Source organism: Pinus tabuliformis, chromosome 2_1, assembly GCF_031772625.1.
Source record: "Pinus tabuliformis cultivar Carrire ecotype Pingquan chromosome 2_1, CPIR1, whole genome shotgun sequence".
In the NCBI taxonomy this organism is placed as follows: Eukaryota; Viridiplantae; Streptophyta; class Pinopsida; order Pinales; family Pinaceae; genus Pinus; species Pinus tabuliformis.
The window spans coordinates 521,189,689-521,207,586 of NC_142299.1; the positions used below are offsets into that span (position 1 = coordinate 521,189,689).

Here is a 17,898-nt window from a genome sequence, read left to right on the forward strand (position 1 = left end):
TGAGGTCATATCAGATGTAGAAAGGAGAGGAGGTAGATCCATTCCTTCTTAGGTTGTAAGGAATTTACGACCAACTTACTTTTGTGGGGTCTACACTGGATCCAGAGTTCATGGTTAGGACTTCCTTGAATGCACTCTCCGAGGAGTAGGAGACATTTGTCAAAAGCATTTTGGGTAGAGCGACTCTCCCCAGTTGGGAGGAGATGTGGACAACTCTTTGATAGGAAGAGCTCAGGAGATTGACCAAGGCAGGGAGTATCGATAAGGGAGTTCGAATTAAGGAGGAGGAGGAGGAGGAGGATGCAGCTTTCACATTAACGGAACAATAGGGGGTACAAAAGAGGAAGACGAAAGACATCTCCAAGGTCAAGTGTTTCAGCTGTGGGGAGCTGGGACATTATGCCTCTCAGTGCCTTAGGAAGAAAGGCAAGGGAGAAGCTTTCGACTCAAAGGTTGCTCCAACAAAGGAGGAGAAGGATGTCGAGACTGATGACGATTGTGCCATGAGTGCTCATGCGCCTCTAGAGAAGAGGTGGGGAGACATAGAGCTGTAGTCGAGAGGACTAAAGAAGAGGGGCAGGATCCTTGAGGTGCCCAAACTCTTGGATCACATTCGGCTACGAGAGCCCTTAAAGACAGTAGCATGATGACAAATGTCGGTGGAGCAAGGTGTGATGGAGCGGCAAGGCAGTGCTAGATTGAAAAAATTTGTAGCAGTGCAGTGGAGGTTGCAGCAGTGCGAGAGGCACAAAAGAGGTTGCAACAACGCAGTGGCAATAGGGGGAACACAAGATAGCAGCAGAGGTGGCTTCAGCATCACGAGGCTTCCAGACTGACTAGGATGTTAGTATTTGGGTGAAGTCAGTTACTTACTTCTCGGTAACTGAGTTGCAGTGCAACAGTTAGCAGTGACAGTGCTATGGGCAACATGATGCAACATGTTGAGAGGTAGCTACAGTATAGATGTAGTAGTGGCAATGGCAGTGTCATGGGCAGCAATACAAGAAGCAACAATGCAGTGGATGTGGGGCAGCAGGCCAAGCATCAACACAGAGGACTGATGCAGAGGATCAGTGTGTTGCTTCTATGGCGAAGCATTGTTAGAGCACATTCCTCGCTAAGAGGGAGTGTTGATTTTGGGTAGCATTGGATGTGCTCTAGCCTTGAAAATTGATGGAGATGCTAAGGCACATGAGATCTCCAAGACTCAGAAATAATTTGGAGAAATTCCATTCGGATGAGGAGTTATTAAAATAATTTATATTTTTAATGGGTTCCTAACTTTAAACTTAGGAAAATAAAAATATTAATGTGTATTAATAAAATATGGGTGAGAAAGTTCTAAGTGACGAGGGTCAAGTTAGTTATAATCTTAGCTGTTGATTACTGACTTAATCTCGGCTGTTGATTCGTCAACAAAAAATGTATAAGAGGAGGCTTGAGGGTCAGTTGAAGATACACTAAGAGAGATGAGTCAGTTCAATTTTTTGGGGTGAGGTTTGTTGAGGAAATTGAGCAAGTGATCAGTTGCAGTGGGGCATTTCGGCAGGAGGCCGAAGAATACATAGCAGAGAGGCAGCGCAGTGCTGGGAGAGATAGTGCAGGCCTTAGAAGGGCTGACGCAGAGGTCGTAGGAGTTGACATAGAGGACACAGAGGGCCATAGAGGCTGACACAAAAGCCGTAGAGGTTGACGCAGAAGTCGTAGAGGGCTTCAGAGGCAGTGCTAGGGAGATTCCGTGGGGCAAACTAGAAGTAGATCAGCAGATTCTGAGCTGGGATAGGGTGACGCAGCTCCTGGAGGAGTGATGCTGTTCCTGAGCAGTGCTTGGAGCAGCTTTCACTGTCCAGTATAGGGAATAGCCGAAGTCACTGTGGGGTTTGATAGTCAGATTTGCCGAAATATCTGTCTCTGGATAGAGGTACTACTGCCAAGGATATTCTCTGTTGGGTGAGCCATTTATGGCACCCTAGTTGTATTCACGTAATTTGTTTAATAATAGAAACTCTCTATATGCTGCACCGGTTTTCCCGAATTGGGTTTTTCGTAGGACGATTGTCCAAAAATAACGATGTCCCTTGTGTTATTGTCTCAGTTTATTTCAGTGTATGATCTGTATATTTGTGAAGGCCGCAATAGTGTTTACTTTGATGTTTATGTAATTGAATAATTTATTAATGTAAAGAACAAGTAGGAGATTGTAAACCAGTAATTGCAGTAGGGGTTTTTGATGTGTTAGATTCAAGAATTTTCACAGACTCTTCACCAAATGGACGTGAAAACTGCTTTCTTGCATGGCTTCCTCAAGGAAGTGGTATTTTTGGAACAACCACAAGGTTTTGAAGAGTATGACAAGGAAACTTGTGCATGCAGACTGAAGAAAGCCTTATATGGGCTGAAGCAAGCTCCAAGGGCTTGGTATGCTCACATTGATAACTACTTGATAAAGCTTGGTTTCATAAGAAGCAGTGCGGACCCAAACCTCTACTTCAAGATAATCCAAGGTATAGTTTTGATTTTGGTATTGTATGTTGATGATTCATTCTTGATAGGAGGAGAACCTCTTATCCTCTAGTGTAAGAGGGAGTTACCTTCTGAATTTGAAATGAAAGACCTTGGTTTGATGCGTAACTTTCTGGGTCTAGAGGTCTGGCATATACCTGATGAAATTTATCTTTCTCAAGGAAAATATGTTGTTAAGTTTCTTGAAAGATTTGTTGTGGTAAAATGTAAGTCCATGCATACTCCTTTGGAAAGGAACTTTAAGAAATTATGTGGCAAAGTTGTAGGACCTAGTCTGGCAAATCCCGTAGTGTATAGACAACTCATTGGTGCTTTGATTTTTTTGGTAAACACTAGGCCTGACATATGCTTTGTTGTAAACACTTTAAGTCAACATATGATTGATCCCTTTCATGGCCATTGGATTGATGCAAAACATGTACTTAGATACTTGCATGGAACTATCAATCTAGGATTGATATATGTTGCGAAAAATGTAAGACTTCATGGATATGCTGATGTTGATTGGGCTGGTAACTCTGCTGATAGAAAGAGCACTTCTGGGTGCTTCTTTAGCTTGGGATCTACCATGATCTCTTTGATGAGCAGAAAGCAACTGTCTATTGCATTGAGTACAATTGCAGCTGAGTACATTATTGCTAGCATGGCTAGCTCAAGGTTACTTGGGAGCAGGAGTGAAAGCGGGGAGCGGGGAGTGGGAGTGGGAGTGGGGAGCGACATTTTCAAACGCTCTTGGTTTGGGAGCAAATTTTTATATATTTTGATGCATATATGTCAACAAAAGCATGTAGAATGATGAATTAGATATAAAAAAGATAAAAACACGGATTGAACCATATAACATCAATCATCTAGAAGTTATAATCCTCATCAACCAAGTCCACAAGTTAGTAACATACAACATATCGAGTCTCATGATTCATCAATCTTAAAGTTTCAAGCTTTCAAAATTCAATATATAACATTTATCATCATTGATCATTAAAGTTGTACTTTTAACCATTACAACAAAGAATATCTGACATGAAATGAAATGTTTCAACTTTCAACTTTCATGAAGCATCATATAATATATTCATAATAAACTTAAAACTACTAATGAGCTATAATTACCAAGTTCCAACTTCAAACTTCAAAGTTAAATTGTCATATATTGTTTACAAAAAATATCATAATAAATATGAAAGAGTCAACAATTATAAAAACTACTAGAAACTAGAAAAGATAAGTAAAACTATTGTCTACTGCTCGCTCTTGTGGCCACGAGAAATTTCTAATTTCTTAGAAGGTCGTCGTGGTCTACTACCATTGGGAGTCTTTATCTTTGTTATTGTGGGCTATCATGTTCAAAGTCACCCTTTGATCTTTTAGATTCATATTGGGCTTCCTCCTCTTCCCTTATGTATTTGGCTCTTTGTTGTGCTGTCACACTTACACAAGTTTTGATTCCTACTTGTCTACCTCCATCCCATGGCATTTTCCCACCAAGGTGCTCTTTGCCACGGGTGTATGGACGTGTGTAAGTTTTTTTGCAATGGAGACATGTAAATTTAGTGGTTCCACCCCTTTTCCCTGCTTCAGGCCTAGAAATATATTTCCACATTGGGGTTTGGTTTGCTTTCGTTTTTGTGCCCTTATCATCTCCACTCTCCTCTTCCTCCTTACCAAGGTACTTGTTAATTTTAGGTATGTTCTATGCTAAGAGTAATTTATTTCAATTTTCACAGTGAGTTCAATATCTTTTCCAGATTAGTAATCACATCAACATTAAAGTAAACTGCAGATAGAATATAAACATAAATAGCAGAAGACAAGCCAAGACAAGAGGACACAGGATGTGGCGCTAGCCAGGGACAAACCCCAATGTGGGGAAACCCTTGATCAATTCTTCTTATATGTTCTTCAATAGTTCACCAGAGGGAGAGAGTACATTTACAACAGAAGTCAACACTTTGACTTATCTAGATAAGGGAATAGATCATCTCTAAGAAGATGATACATGAGATCAGTTGAAGACATGCTGCTTCCACTGACTCTCCAAGGTGACTCCTTCACCTATCATTGCACTGCATCTCATTGTCACGCCGCAATTCACTGCACCATGCTGCACCCATCATCACAACGCTGGACTTTACGACCATGTTGTACACATCATACCACTGCACCTTATGCTGCATTGTTGTTCCAGTGTTTAGCATTGTTGTACCTTTTGCCACTGCAACACCATGCTGTCACCCATGTGCTTGCTGCACCATTGCTGCTTAGTGTACTTGCTGCACCAAGTACCATACTGTGGTCCCAATGTGCTTGCAACACTATGCTTGCTGCACCTTGTTGTTGCTGTCCCATATACCATACTATTGTAGCACCATGAACTTGTTGCACTAAATACTAGTTTTCCCATGTATTTCTACTGCACAATGTCACAATGTCACAATGTCATTGATCATTGTGCTGTCCCATCATTATGCTGTCCAATGCGTTTGCAGCACCATGTACCTTTGCTGCCATGTCACATTGTCATTGCTGTCCATGCATCTTTGCAGCACTATGTAGCCTTGTTGTCCATGCATCTTTGCAACACTTAGGTAGCTTTGTTGTCCATGCATCTTTGCAGCACTATCTAGCCTTGCTGTCCATCCATCTTTGTAGCACTATCTAGCCTTGCTGCTTGCCTTTCTAGCTCTAAACTGTACCTAGAAACAACGTTTAGGGCTGCCTTTAGGACAACATTTAGGGCTGCCTTTAGGACAGGTTAGGGCTGCCTTAGAACAACGTTTAGGGCTGCCTTTAGGACAACATTTAGGGCTGCCTTAGAACAATGTTTAGGGCGGCCTTTTGTACAACGTTAGGGCTGCCTTAGAACAACGTTTAGGGCTGCCTTTAGGACAACATTTAGGGCTGCCTTAGAACAACGTTTAGGGCTGCCTTTAGGACAACATTAGGGCTGCCTTAGAACAACGTTTAGGGCTGCCTTTCTTTGCTGTGGCTAGGGCAGCCTCTTTTCCTCCAACGTCTAGAGCTTCCACTCCTAGATTTCTCTTTGACTAAAACCCAAGACAAGTGGAGAGAAATCAAGATCAAAGTGTGTAGAAATGACTATCAAGTCATCTCCTTTTATACTAAAACGTTGAGCACATGTGAGGTTTATTTGGTTGCTGGCCGACTTTGACGAATTGTCTTATAACACAAATAAATTCATAACTCCATGAATACATCAACCCTCCTTTTTCTACTGTCCAACACCATAATAACAAAAAAGGAACCGACATCAAGAGAATGCCAAGCCATATAGCCATGATGTTTGAAGTTTTGATTCCTTGAAGTTTTGAACTTTGGCGGAGTTATAGTTTTTTGCCTCCAATAAAATGGAGGAATGGGAATGGGAAAGAGAGAGAACATTTTCTTTTAACAATGAACATATGAAAAATATAAATTCCAGATTAGAGTCAGGATCCTACCTCTTTGGCCTTCAATCCCATGCTCCAATCTTCCTTGCAAGCTCCTCAAGCTCCCACACAATCCTCTCAATCTTCCTCCTCAACTCAAGCTCAAATTCCAAAATCCATCTCTTGCTCTCTCAATATGCAAATGTTTAATAATGGGATGGTAGGAGGACCTTTTATTTATTTTGGCCCTTCCCCTCCCTCCCTTGCCTGCTGTGCAACCCGCGAAATTAGGCCGCGGGGAGCGAATGAGAGAGGGGAGGGAGCGAATGCTCCCTGGCCACTCCCTTGTTTGCTCCTGAAAAATAGGGAGCAATATTTTTTTAAAGGGTTTGCGCTCCCAAGATGACTCCTTGTCTGCTCTCGAACGGAGTGTGTTTCGGGAGTGTGTTCGGGGGGGGGGGGGGGAGGCTCTCTCCCGTAAGCCTGGGCTAGCTGTGAGGCAGTTTGGCTAAGAAAGCTTTTTGGGGAACTATTTGAGCAAGTTCTAGGCACAATGATTATATATTGTGACAATAAGAGTGGGATTTGTCTTGCAAAAAATCTTGTGTTTCATGAGAAGTCCAAGCATATTGAGATCAAGTATCACTAGATCCAAAATAGGTGCAGAGCGGAGTAGTGAGGCTCCATCACATCTCCACTGATGATCAAATCGAGGTTACTTGGGAGCGAGAGCGAGAGCGACAGTTTCAAAAGCTCCTGGTTTGGGAGCGAATATATATATATATATATTGATGCATGTATGTCAACAAAAGCATGTCGAATGACGAATTAGATATAAAAAGCATAAAAAACATAGATTGAACCATATAACGTCAATCATCTATAAGTTATAATCTTCATCAACCGCGTCCACAAGTTAGTAATATACAACATATTGAGTTTCATGATTCATCAATCTTAAAGTTTCAAGCTTTCAAAAGTCAATATATAACATTTATCATCATTGATCACCAAGGTTAAAAGCTAAGTATAACCATTACAACAAAGAATATCTCACATGAAATGAATTGAAACAACTTTCAACTTTCACGAAGCATCATATTCATAATTCATTACCAATGAGTTATAATTTTCAACTTCAAAGTTCAAACTTAAATTGTCATATATTGCTTACAAAAATAATCATAATAAATATGAAAGAGTCAATCGTTATTAAAACTACTAGAAACTAGAAAAGACAAGTAAATATATTATCTATTGCTAATTCTTGGGCCTCTTGCCACGAGAAATGTCTAATTTCTGAGTAGATTGTGGTACTGGTGGTCTTCTAAGAGTCTCTTACCGAATAGTCGCATGACTAGAAGCAGAGGGCACATGCCCTCCACGTGAGGATGTAGATGGAGGCGGCGGTAGCAAAGGAACAATAAATGGAACTCGAGCACTGGCACTACTTCTGGATGGTGGGGACGACATGGTTGTTGTTGCTTCATCATCATCTCTCAAAAGTTCTGCTTGCAATTCTTCAAGATGTATAGTGCCATCCTCCAAACTATTGTCCTCTGGGTGGTTGTCCCAAATTTTATATATTGGATCCTCATGAGCCTGATCACAATAATGACTCAACAACCTCAAGTTTTAATGCACATAAACCAAACTTTCTGCTCGATTTTCATTTAGTCTGTTTCTTCTCACATTATGTATGAAGCTATAGGTGCTCCAACACCTCTCTGCAGAAGAAGTATTTACAACCTGCGAGAGAACTTTTTTTGCCAATTTTGGTAAAAGTCCCATGTCGCCATATGCTTCCCATCATGTGAGAGCATCAAATCTGTCTCTATCTTCCATTGCATGCAAAGAACCAAACAAACCAGTGCAACTGAAGTATCTGCCTAATTCAAGACGCAGATTAGCACACTCCTCCCTATCAGGGACTAGCTTGTCTAATGCTTTCATATATCCCTCTTGTACCTTTGGATTTGTATGGGGTTTGGCCCTAACCCCACCCCCAGGTGCAGGTTTTCCCAACCAAGATGGAGAGTAGTATTTTGGCATAAGGATATACGCCAAGGCATGTAGTGGAACATTAATTTTATTCCCCCATGTACACACAATTGTGAATCAATGTATACAAGTTGGGATCATTTTCCTGAACAATATCTTTTATTTGCCCCAACATGCTATCCATCTGCTCATGCACCTCTCCAATCACTGGTTTATCTATATCTGCAAAACGAATCATGCTATAAATGGGCTTGCTGAATTGCTATACTTCCTCACACATGCCCAAAACAGACCATCAAGAGTGGTCCCCTCCTCCCGTTCAAAACCTTGCTTGTCAACTGCATTTGTAGCCCTATCCTTTAATACTTGCTAGTGTTGACTTGATATCATGCTAGCCAATGACTCTCTTACCTTCAAAAGGCACATGAAGGTGAGGTAATAGCTAGCAAATCTAGTCTTCGCAATCTTCAATAGCTCCAATCTTGAGTGACTGTGGAAAAGCCCATGGGTATTTCTATGATTTGTGATAAATTTTATCATTTGTTTGCCTCTCTTGTACAAATCACCAATGCATTTGTATTGTTGGTTTTTTTTCTTAATAATATCATGCATCAAAAGGTTCATTGTGTGAACCAAACACCCAGACCAAAATATTTTGGGGTATTTATCCTCAATAATTGCTCTAGCCGCCTTACAATTAGTAGCATTAATAGTGATGGCTTGGATGAAATTGTATGGCCCAATACGTTCAATTGTTTAAAGTAATGGTTCTGCAATGTTGATGTCGGTCTTGAACTTCTTTAAGTAGTCATACATTGAAAGGAAGATGACACCACTAACAGACAAAATAAGAACACTTATCAATGGCTTGCCTTTTACATTTATCCATCCATCAAATACAATGGACACCCCATGCTCAGTCCAAGAATTTGTCATTTTACTCAAAGAATGTGATATTTTTGCTTTTTCATGATCAAGTTCTATGGTTCTAGCCTTGTCATACCTAGGGATCTTGCATCCTTTGGGGGCATCATTTATGGGAGAAACCATTTCATGCGAATAAGGTGAGCGAAGAACATTGAATGGTATCCTACATGCATAGAGAAACTGGTAAATTTTTGAATTCACATCATTCCTACAACCTTTGTCAAGGAAATCTGATATCATTCTACTCCTTAAAGAGATGCTTGTTCCTGTGCCTCCATATCCACTGCCATGGGAAGATGCTGATGGAGTTCTTTGTGCATGTTGATGTGATTGCGGGTTATATTCAAAGAAACCCTTTGACTTTTTAGATTTGTATTGGGCTTCCTCCTCTTCCCTTATGTATTTGGCTCTTTTTGTTGGATGACACACTTAGACAAGCTTTGGTTCCTATTTGTTTATCTCCATCCCATAGCCTTTTTCCATAGAGGTGCCTTCTGGCATGGGTGTATGAACTTGTGTAAATGTTGTTGCAATGTTTGCATGTAAATTTAGTGGTTCCACCCCTTTTCCCATGCTTCAGACCTAGTAACATATTTCCACAATGGGGTTTGGTCTTGTTTAGTTTTTGGGGCCTCATCATCTCCACTCTCTTCCTCCTCACCAAGGTACTCCTCTCTAGGGTTTTCATCAAATCCACTATAACCCACTTTTTCATTCTCTTCATCATGATCAACCCTCCTACTCTCCAACACCATAATAACAAAAAAAACCAACAAGAAGAAAATGCCAAGCCATATAGCCATGATGTTTGAAGTTTTGAGTCTGCAAAAAATGGAGGAATGGGAATGGGAAATAGAGAATTTTATTTATTTATTTAGCAATGAACATATAAAAAACAAAAATGCTAGATTAGAGTGTAGATCCTACCTCTTTGGCCTTCAATCCCAAGCTCCAATCTCCCTTGCAAGCTCCTCAAGCTCCTCCAAGCTCCTCTCTCTTGCTCTCTCCAAGCTCCTCTCTCTTGCTCTCTCTAAGCTCCAAACTCTCTCTTACTCTCTCCAACTTGACAAATGGGTAAATAATGGGAGGGGACAGGGCCTTTCTAACCTTTTCCCCCCTCCGCTAACCTCTCTTTCCTCTCCCTCTCCATCTGCCGGCCGACGCTCCCTCTTCCTCGCACGGTTTTTTTTAAGCACTGACGAGAGCGACTTTTTAAGAGGGGGAGTGGTTGGGAGTGATTGCTCCCTGACCGCTCCCCTTCTTAAAAAATCACTCTTGGAGTGGTCATGAAGCGAATGCTCCTAACCGCTCCCTCTCTATTTGGAATCCTATGGTTTGAGTCTATTATCAAACATCCAAAACTGGGGGTCCCACTTTTAATTTTTAATGTTAAAAATTTAAAAGAATGTAATTATAAGATAAATATCAACATTTACTTTAAGAATTTAATATTAAAAGTTAAATACAATTTTAAAGGTTGCAGCAACTGAAAATGACCAAAAAATTTAATTTTAGAGACAAGTTGGCTCATTGATTTCGCAGGCCCTGCAATGACTCAACAAGTCTTGGTTTGACTCTAAGTGGGTTTTGGGCAAGTTTGATGGTTTTGGGCTCATCAACTGAGGTCTGGGCCAGGCCTAGGGAGCCTGGGTAAAACCAATGTTTTAAAACTCTGACTTCGACTCCGACTTTGACTCCGCCGAGGGTCGACTCCGATTCGGTATCGACTCGGCCGACTCGATTTCAATGACTAGGTCGTTGTAAAAAATACATTAAATATTTTTTATTATTATAAAAAAACATAATTTTAAAGATTTTCGTTCATGTTTCCAAATACATAGCATTAGAATATAGATAGAAGACAACATATGATCAAAGTAGGCTCATGAATATATCCATTATATCAAAATGGAACCCAGTGCACTGTCCAATACATACATGATGATGATATAGAGATTAAAACAAAAACACATAACCAAGGAGGCTAGAAATGGCCTCTACAACAAAAGTAAACTATGACCAGTACCATTGGCTACTGCTAGTGGAGCCAAGATCATCTAGCTCAACCTTTGGATCAGAGTCAGACAGGCCAGCCCATCACTCCTCCTCATCATCATCTCCAACTACAACAGTAGAAGCGGTAGGACTAGTAGGCTGTGCAACAACTGCAAGTTGAGATAGACGAGATATGCGCTTTTATCGTGGCTGAGGAGAGGAAGCGCTTGCAACTGGAGGACTTGGGGCTGGCCCTAAGGCTGGTACAAGTGGATCAGGATCTGCATTCAACTAAACATTTCGAGTGATGCCACTATCAGTAAATCATAATCGAGATCCGCATCAGAATCAAACTCCGCTAGATGACTCTCCACTACCCAATCTGATGTTGAATCAATGTCTTTCAACACAATGGGATCTAAATCAGGTCTTTTGTTCAGCAATTGGTTGCGTCTGAGCCGGAGGTTGTATTGGACATAGACTAGATCATTTAACCGTTTTTGATCCAAACGGTTTCTCTTCTTGGTGTGAATCCTCTCAAAGACAGATCAATTGCGCTCACACCTAGTAGCACTACAAGTTTGACTCAAAATATGAATTGCAAACTTTTGCAATTCAGGACAATGGCTACCAAAATCCTCCCCCCATTGTGCTGCAAAAAACATAGGGGTGTAATGAGTTAGCTCAACAAAATTACAAATTATATCCAACTTTCAAATTATAAATGATTTAACAAAATAATTATTAAGAATTTGAAGATTGAATTTTTTTTTACTTGGCTCATCTGTTTCCCTTGCAATCTTTGCTAGCTTCTTCCCCAAGGTACCTACGACTTTCTTGAAGGTTGTGACCTGTCAGTGTATTTCTAGCTAATCACACTCCAATGGGATCATGCGATCATTGCAATCAATCAATCCATCTCTAACCTCCCCTTTCAAAGCTCTTGCCGTCAGAGCTTTATAATGATACTGTGGTTTCAAAAAATACCCAACGACATGTATAGGGCAATGGAGTTGATTGTTCCATCTTTCATCAATGATTATCCAAATGGGCCCATACTTAGCCACTTTATCCTTGTATGCCCTCTTTATTTGCTCCTTTTCTTGATCCATAGCCTCATAAATGAAGCCCATAACCAATCTTTCTCCATCCACCAACCACAACACCTTAACTAGTGGCTCAGCAAGCTTCACAATCTCTACTACCTTTCTCCAAAACAATTTCTTCATTAACTTTCTTTTTCAATTCTTTGCCTCTCTGTTTGTGAGACCACCGACTTTGATTCCATTCTTCACTGGAAAATATATTTTTCAAGTTTCTATGTTGTGAAAGCATAGATTGCAATGTCAAAAAATGAGTAGCAAATCTAGTGATGACAGGCCTAATAATATCCCTGCCCCCTGTGTGTCTCCTCATAAGGCTCAAAATCCATGAATGTTTGTAGATAAATTTTGTTATGCTTTTGGCATGATCTATAATGTTTTGACCCAATCTAATTTGCCAATATCCTCAAGCATGAGGTCTATGCAATGTGCAACACATGGGGTCCAAAAGATGGTTCTGTGTTTTTCCTCTAATAGTTTACCAGCAAGAACATAGTTAGAGGCATTATCTGTGATGACTTGAACAACATTAGCCACCCCCACCTCCTCAACAACCTCATCCAATAGCTGAAACACAAATTATCCATCTTTTACCTTATCAAATGCATCAATTGATTTTAGAAACATCGTTCCCTGTGGGCAGAAGATAAGAAAGTTTATGATGGTACGGTTCCTTTGATCAATCCATCCATCTGACATGATGGTACATCCTGTTCTTGCCCATGAGTCCTTGAAATATTTCAAATACTCATTAATGGAGGCAATTTCTTTCTGCAAATGATACCCCCTTATCTCATGCATAATAGGGCCTTTAAAGCCTTTTCCAGCAGCATGCATAACATCAAACATATGCTCATAATATGGTGAACGGGAAGCATTGAAGGGGATATCAGCATCATACCACCATCTACATATGTAATCACAAACAGTCTCCCTCAATTCTTTCTTCCAATGGTCATCTAAAGTGGGCTGCAAAGTTCTACTAGCTTGAGGACCATGTGCATCTGATGGAGATGAGGGTGTGACAATGAAATAACTTTTGATATTCATATCACCCTTCTTTTTCATTTTACCCTTACCCTTTTCTTCAATAGACTCCAAAGAGGGAGGAACATATTGGAAGGGGTTGGATGCATCAGTACAAGGGATAGAGGAAGAACCCTCAAAATCAAAATGGGGGTTGGTAGCCAACATTTTTTGTATACTCGTCTTCCTCCCAATTTCAGCCTCTAACTCTTTTTGCCTAGCCTTTTCTTCTTTAAACTTCTCAAAGTTGGCTAACAAATCCTTCCTAATCTCCCCAATTTCCGGTGATTCAGATGGAGTAATGTGGCCTCTAATCCCTGCCAAGTGTTGTTTCAGCCTATTAATGCCCCCAAGACCTTCTTTAATTTTTCTATGAAAAAATTGGCAATGCATTTGACTATCAACCATTTCAACATATGCCCAAGTAGCATTTTTCACTCTAGGTGCCATTTTTTCACTTGGAAATCAAAGGAAAAAACTCTGAAAATGAAAACAAAAAGAATAACATTGATTCAATGTTCATTTTTTTCACAAAAAACACTGTTTTCAATTTCCAGATTTGCACAAAAAAATAAATAAGCAAAAACTGATTTTTACAAGTGAAAAAAAATACCTCTAGGCACAAGCTGCCTCAAGGTTGCTCCAACAAACCAACTCCTCAATGCTGTTCCAATGGCTGCCCAAGAAGCTTCTCACTCTTGCTACAATGCTTGCCCAAGACTCCTTACTGTTGTTCCAAAAACAAACTCCACAACTCCTCACAAACTCTCACTCAAATGCAATGAGATGGCTGTGAGGAAATGAGGGGTTGGGTGGGTTTTATAGGGTTTAGGAGAGGGGAATGGACCCCAAAGAACCTAAAAGCAAGTTAGAAATGGGTTTGGGGTCCCCAAAAAACAATTTAAAAAAAAACCGCATTGTTTTGGCTTTTTCGGGCCGCTGTCACCAAGCCGGCTGAGTCGTTAGACAACTCGATCGGCTTGGTAATAACTTGGTCGGCCATTCTGTGTTCAAAGGCCGAGTCGACCGATGGGGGTGTGACTCGGACAAACTCGGCCGAGACGGTTTCGATCCGGCCATTTTTCAAAACAGTGGGTAAAACTGACTCATTTTGGTCATAGGTTGGTTAGAACCAACATGTTGTGGGTGGACTTGGAAGGTCATGTTAGTATGGTTCATGCCATTGTGACTAACAATGTTGATGTTGCAAGCAGCAAGACTATGCCTAGTATATAGCCTTGGGCTGTTTTAACTAATCTTGATAGCACTTTCATTTTGGGTATGCAGTTTATTTATGGACAAAGCAGTCTTTCCATAGTTTAGAAACATCTAGTTTGTTCGACCTTTCCTTGTCTACGAGTGCGCTTGTAAGTTATGGTCAAGGTATATGGATCAGAACTTGTAACAAAAGAAAAAGTAGAGCAGACTTTGTTCAGATGACTTGTTTGATTATATGGACGTTTTAATGTCTGCGTAAAGATCCAAGGAACCAACCATAGTTACAAACTTAAATAGTTAACAAAACATTATTCAAGCATGTTAACTAAAAATATTGAAAAACCATATTACCTTCTGAGAGACCATTTATGGAAAAGTTATGCTTTATGCTACTCCACAGAAAGCTTGGGAAAACGAGGTTTCAAAGAAGTAATAAAATTATAAAACATTATAAAATACATCATGATTTGTAGTTACTGAGAAAAATATATTGAATATAATTTAAATATACCCAAGTCAAAGAATAGTTAAAACACATGTACTTGACCGGTGTGTCTTTGGTAATAATGGAACTTGGAAGTAATGAAGGATGTTCTTGTTCAAGTCACGTATTTGTCGTCTTGGCTACTGTTCCTTTATAATAATTATTTATTATTTGAACAAAAGAGTGCCTGTCTAATCTTCAAAGTCATTATAAACTTCTGTTCAATCTGAGAACTAGGTTTCAATTAAAAACCCGTAACATATAAATTGTAACCTAAAGCTCTTTTGTATATCTTGAGAACACAGTCGGAAGCGTCATCTGAGAGGGAACGGGAGCTGTTACAATACATGGCTGAATTGCAAGCCAGGTTCTTGAATTAATTACTAGAATTTGCATTCTAAAAGATTTTTGATGTTTGATGGTTCAGTTCTTTGACAGATAGAATTGTACATTCTAATAAAAATAATTTCATTTCAGGGCCTCAAATCTTGTAGATGAGATACAAAATTTGAAGATGAAAAATATCCAGGTTTGTAGCTATTATTCAATTTATTGTTAATGTGTTATTAAGATTTTTCTCGTGAAGTTGAGTCTTGTATTTAATGGTGCTATTATTAAATTTATTGTTAATGTGTTATTAAGATTTTTCTTGTGAAGTTGAGTCTTGTATTTAATGGTGTTTATCATGGACTTCAGAAGCCAGATGTTAAAATTTGTGTGGCTTTTGCAACAGTTAGAACGACAATTGAATACCACTGGGAACACAGATGATAAGCAGACCAGAATAAGTGAGGCATCTCATGATCTTGTTGAACAGTGCTCTTTTACCTTCAACAACTAAGTTTGTGATGCATTAGCTTCTAGCATTTAATGGCAAAATTCTATTAAGTGGTTGCCAAAATCATGGTTCAGTTGTAATATTATGTGGATAGCACGTCATAAATCCCATTCATTTGGGAGTTCAAAGCATGCTTCTCTGTAATGAACTCACAATTGTTCCATTTGATCACAGCTTGCAACTGGACTGAGACTCAAGAGTAAATTCAGTGTATGCGGCTACATTTCAGAGTACCAAAGAGCTTTTGGTATAAGTCTTAATCTTTGATCCTTCCACCACATTCTTTAGTTTGGGATCTGTATCGGCAGAAAAGTCCCCCTGGTTTCTCTGATCCAAAATATTCTTTGAGACTTTGTGTCCCCCACTTGAAATTCGGAGGATTTCCATGATTCAACCTATCCTCGGAAACCTTTTGTAAGTATTTGAGTTGAACCCTCAAGCTACCAATCAATGCATTAGCCATACTTAAGACCCTCATGGCAAAGTATAATTTTGTCCACTATTGAGATTTCCAGGATCTTTTATGGCTTTGTTCTACATTAGAATCTTATGGTCCAGTAGCAATGGTTGGCTGCAGATCACAAAATTCTCAAGCATTGAGCAATGTAAATGTTGATGTGTTGGCGACACTCAGTCCAAATGTGTGCCTTCCACTTATTAGGTGCTCGGGTTCTAGCATATCTTAGAGGAAATATACTTGCAACTTTCAGCCAGCCAGTGGAGTGACTGTTTTGATTCAGAAACATTAACATTCACCGCCTCAATAATAAAATCAAGCCTCTTATGAGCCATTTGGCATCTAGAATTTATATTTAATTTGGAACATATTTCATGTTTTACAAAAGTTAGTATTATGATTCCCATGGTTAGAACATGTTCTGCTATTCTTTGGGCTTACGGAGGTGCAAATACCTTGAGCTTCAATTTGCACCCAAGCTGAGCATTTCTATCAAGTTTGAATTAAGCGGTATTGATTGCCCTTCTTCAGGAACTAAGCGGTATTGATTGTCCTTCTTCAGGAACTAAGCTCTGACAAGTACAGTGCAATTGATTTCATTTTAATTCCAATGGAAAATAGCGGCAAATGATTTTATTCTTCCACTTGCAGATGAAACCTTAGTAGTGTTATTTCAGATCCCGAGTGTTCGAGATAATAGGAAAGGGAACTGTTAATATAACGTTAAATGACTCCTGCTCTTATTTGATCTATATGTCCGCTTACACGTCAAATATTGGACCAAACCCTTTGAACACAGGTAACCAGATTTACCGAAAAATGGATATAAATCTGTTGTATACTTGATAATGATCACACCAACTATTGATAGGATACATCAAAATTGATCTCCAAAATGTATATCCTCTACACACTTTCTGCTCTGGCAGTTCACTCTAGTAAAGGATGTATATATGTTTTTACTGATTGGAGACTCTGATTCTTTAACCTTTTACTATTTTTGGTGGAGTTTTTGTAGTTATTTATTAAGATAAGGTAGTGCATTGTACAGTGAGTGAAATTTTCTCAAGAACATCCAAAGAAAGAGTATCAATTAATAAAAAAACATATAAAACCACATTTATAGAAAACCTACGAAAAGGAAGGGGAATTGGAATTAAAACTTGGAATGTATTATAGGAAAAAATATAAGGCAGAAAAATATTACTAGCTGCCCCGATTATATCTATATGCTAGGTCACACGTTTCACATTCATTCATTTTGGAATATCATGAAAACAATGAAATTTGTAAATAAAAACGTGTCAGGGAAAAATTATGATGTCAAGTTTAAAAATAAAAATATATAATATATGTTAGGAAATCACATAATTTTAAAAATAAAAATATATAATATAGGTTAGTAAATTACATAATTTTTTTCTGAAGTATATAACATATTTACAATATTAAATATATTAAATTTTAATCCTAATTAAAATATAATATTGATAGTATAAATATTAGATATTATTTTTTTGGGATAAGTGCTTTAAGTAAGTCATTCATCTATAAATATAAATTATTCTTAATATAATATTATTAGTTACAATAATTATAAGTAGATATATAGGAATAATCGATATATTATAATTATCAAAATTGAGTATATATATATATATATATATATATATATATATATATATATATATATATTGGTTCACGGTCTTGGAGATCGGTGACTGCTATGTCCATGAAATATTTGTACTAGGTAGATCTACCTGAAAGGATCACTTTTTTCTGGCTCAACTACAGAGTTTTTTTTTCTCAATTGGTCTACTCCTATTATTTATACAAAAAGTTACAGCGAGGCAGGCCTCGAGATTTCTTGCCATGAGGTTGGCATGTAGCAAAAACTTGACATTCTGACTATAGAAACTTCAAAATGACTTACAACA

At 38.9% G+C, this 17,898-nt stretch overlaps 1 protein-coding gene across 5 annotated transcripts in view; it reads left to right on the forward strand.

Annotated features, from left to right (window-relative positions):
- Positions 1–16,302, forward strand: part of LOC149201239 (uncharacterized) — a 120,138-nt gene extending 103,836 nt beyond the window's left edge. For 3 of the 5 annotated variants that reach the window (XM_089402900.1, XM_089402902.1, XM_089402903.1), the window contains exons 9-11: positions 14,972–15,033; positions 15,144–15,195; positions 15,400–16,302. In XM_089402900.1, coding sequence (XP_089259026.1) covers positions 14,972–15,033; positions 15,144–15,195; positions 15,400–15,507 — 222 coding nt within the window. In that variant the 3' untranslated portion in view covers positions 15,508–16,302. The remainder of the gene's footprint in view (positions 1–14,971; positions 15,034–15,143; positions 15,196–15,399) is intronic. The other 2 variants (XM_089402901.1, XM_089402904.1) reach the window with 2 other exon arrangements.
- Positions 16,303–17,898: the final 1,596 nt, after the last annotated feature.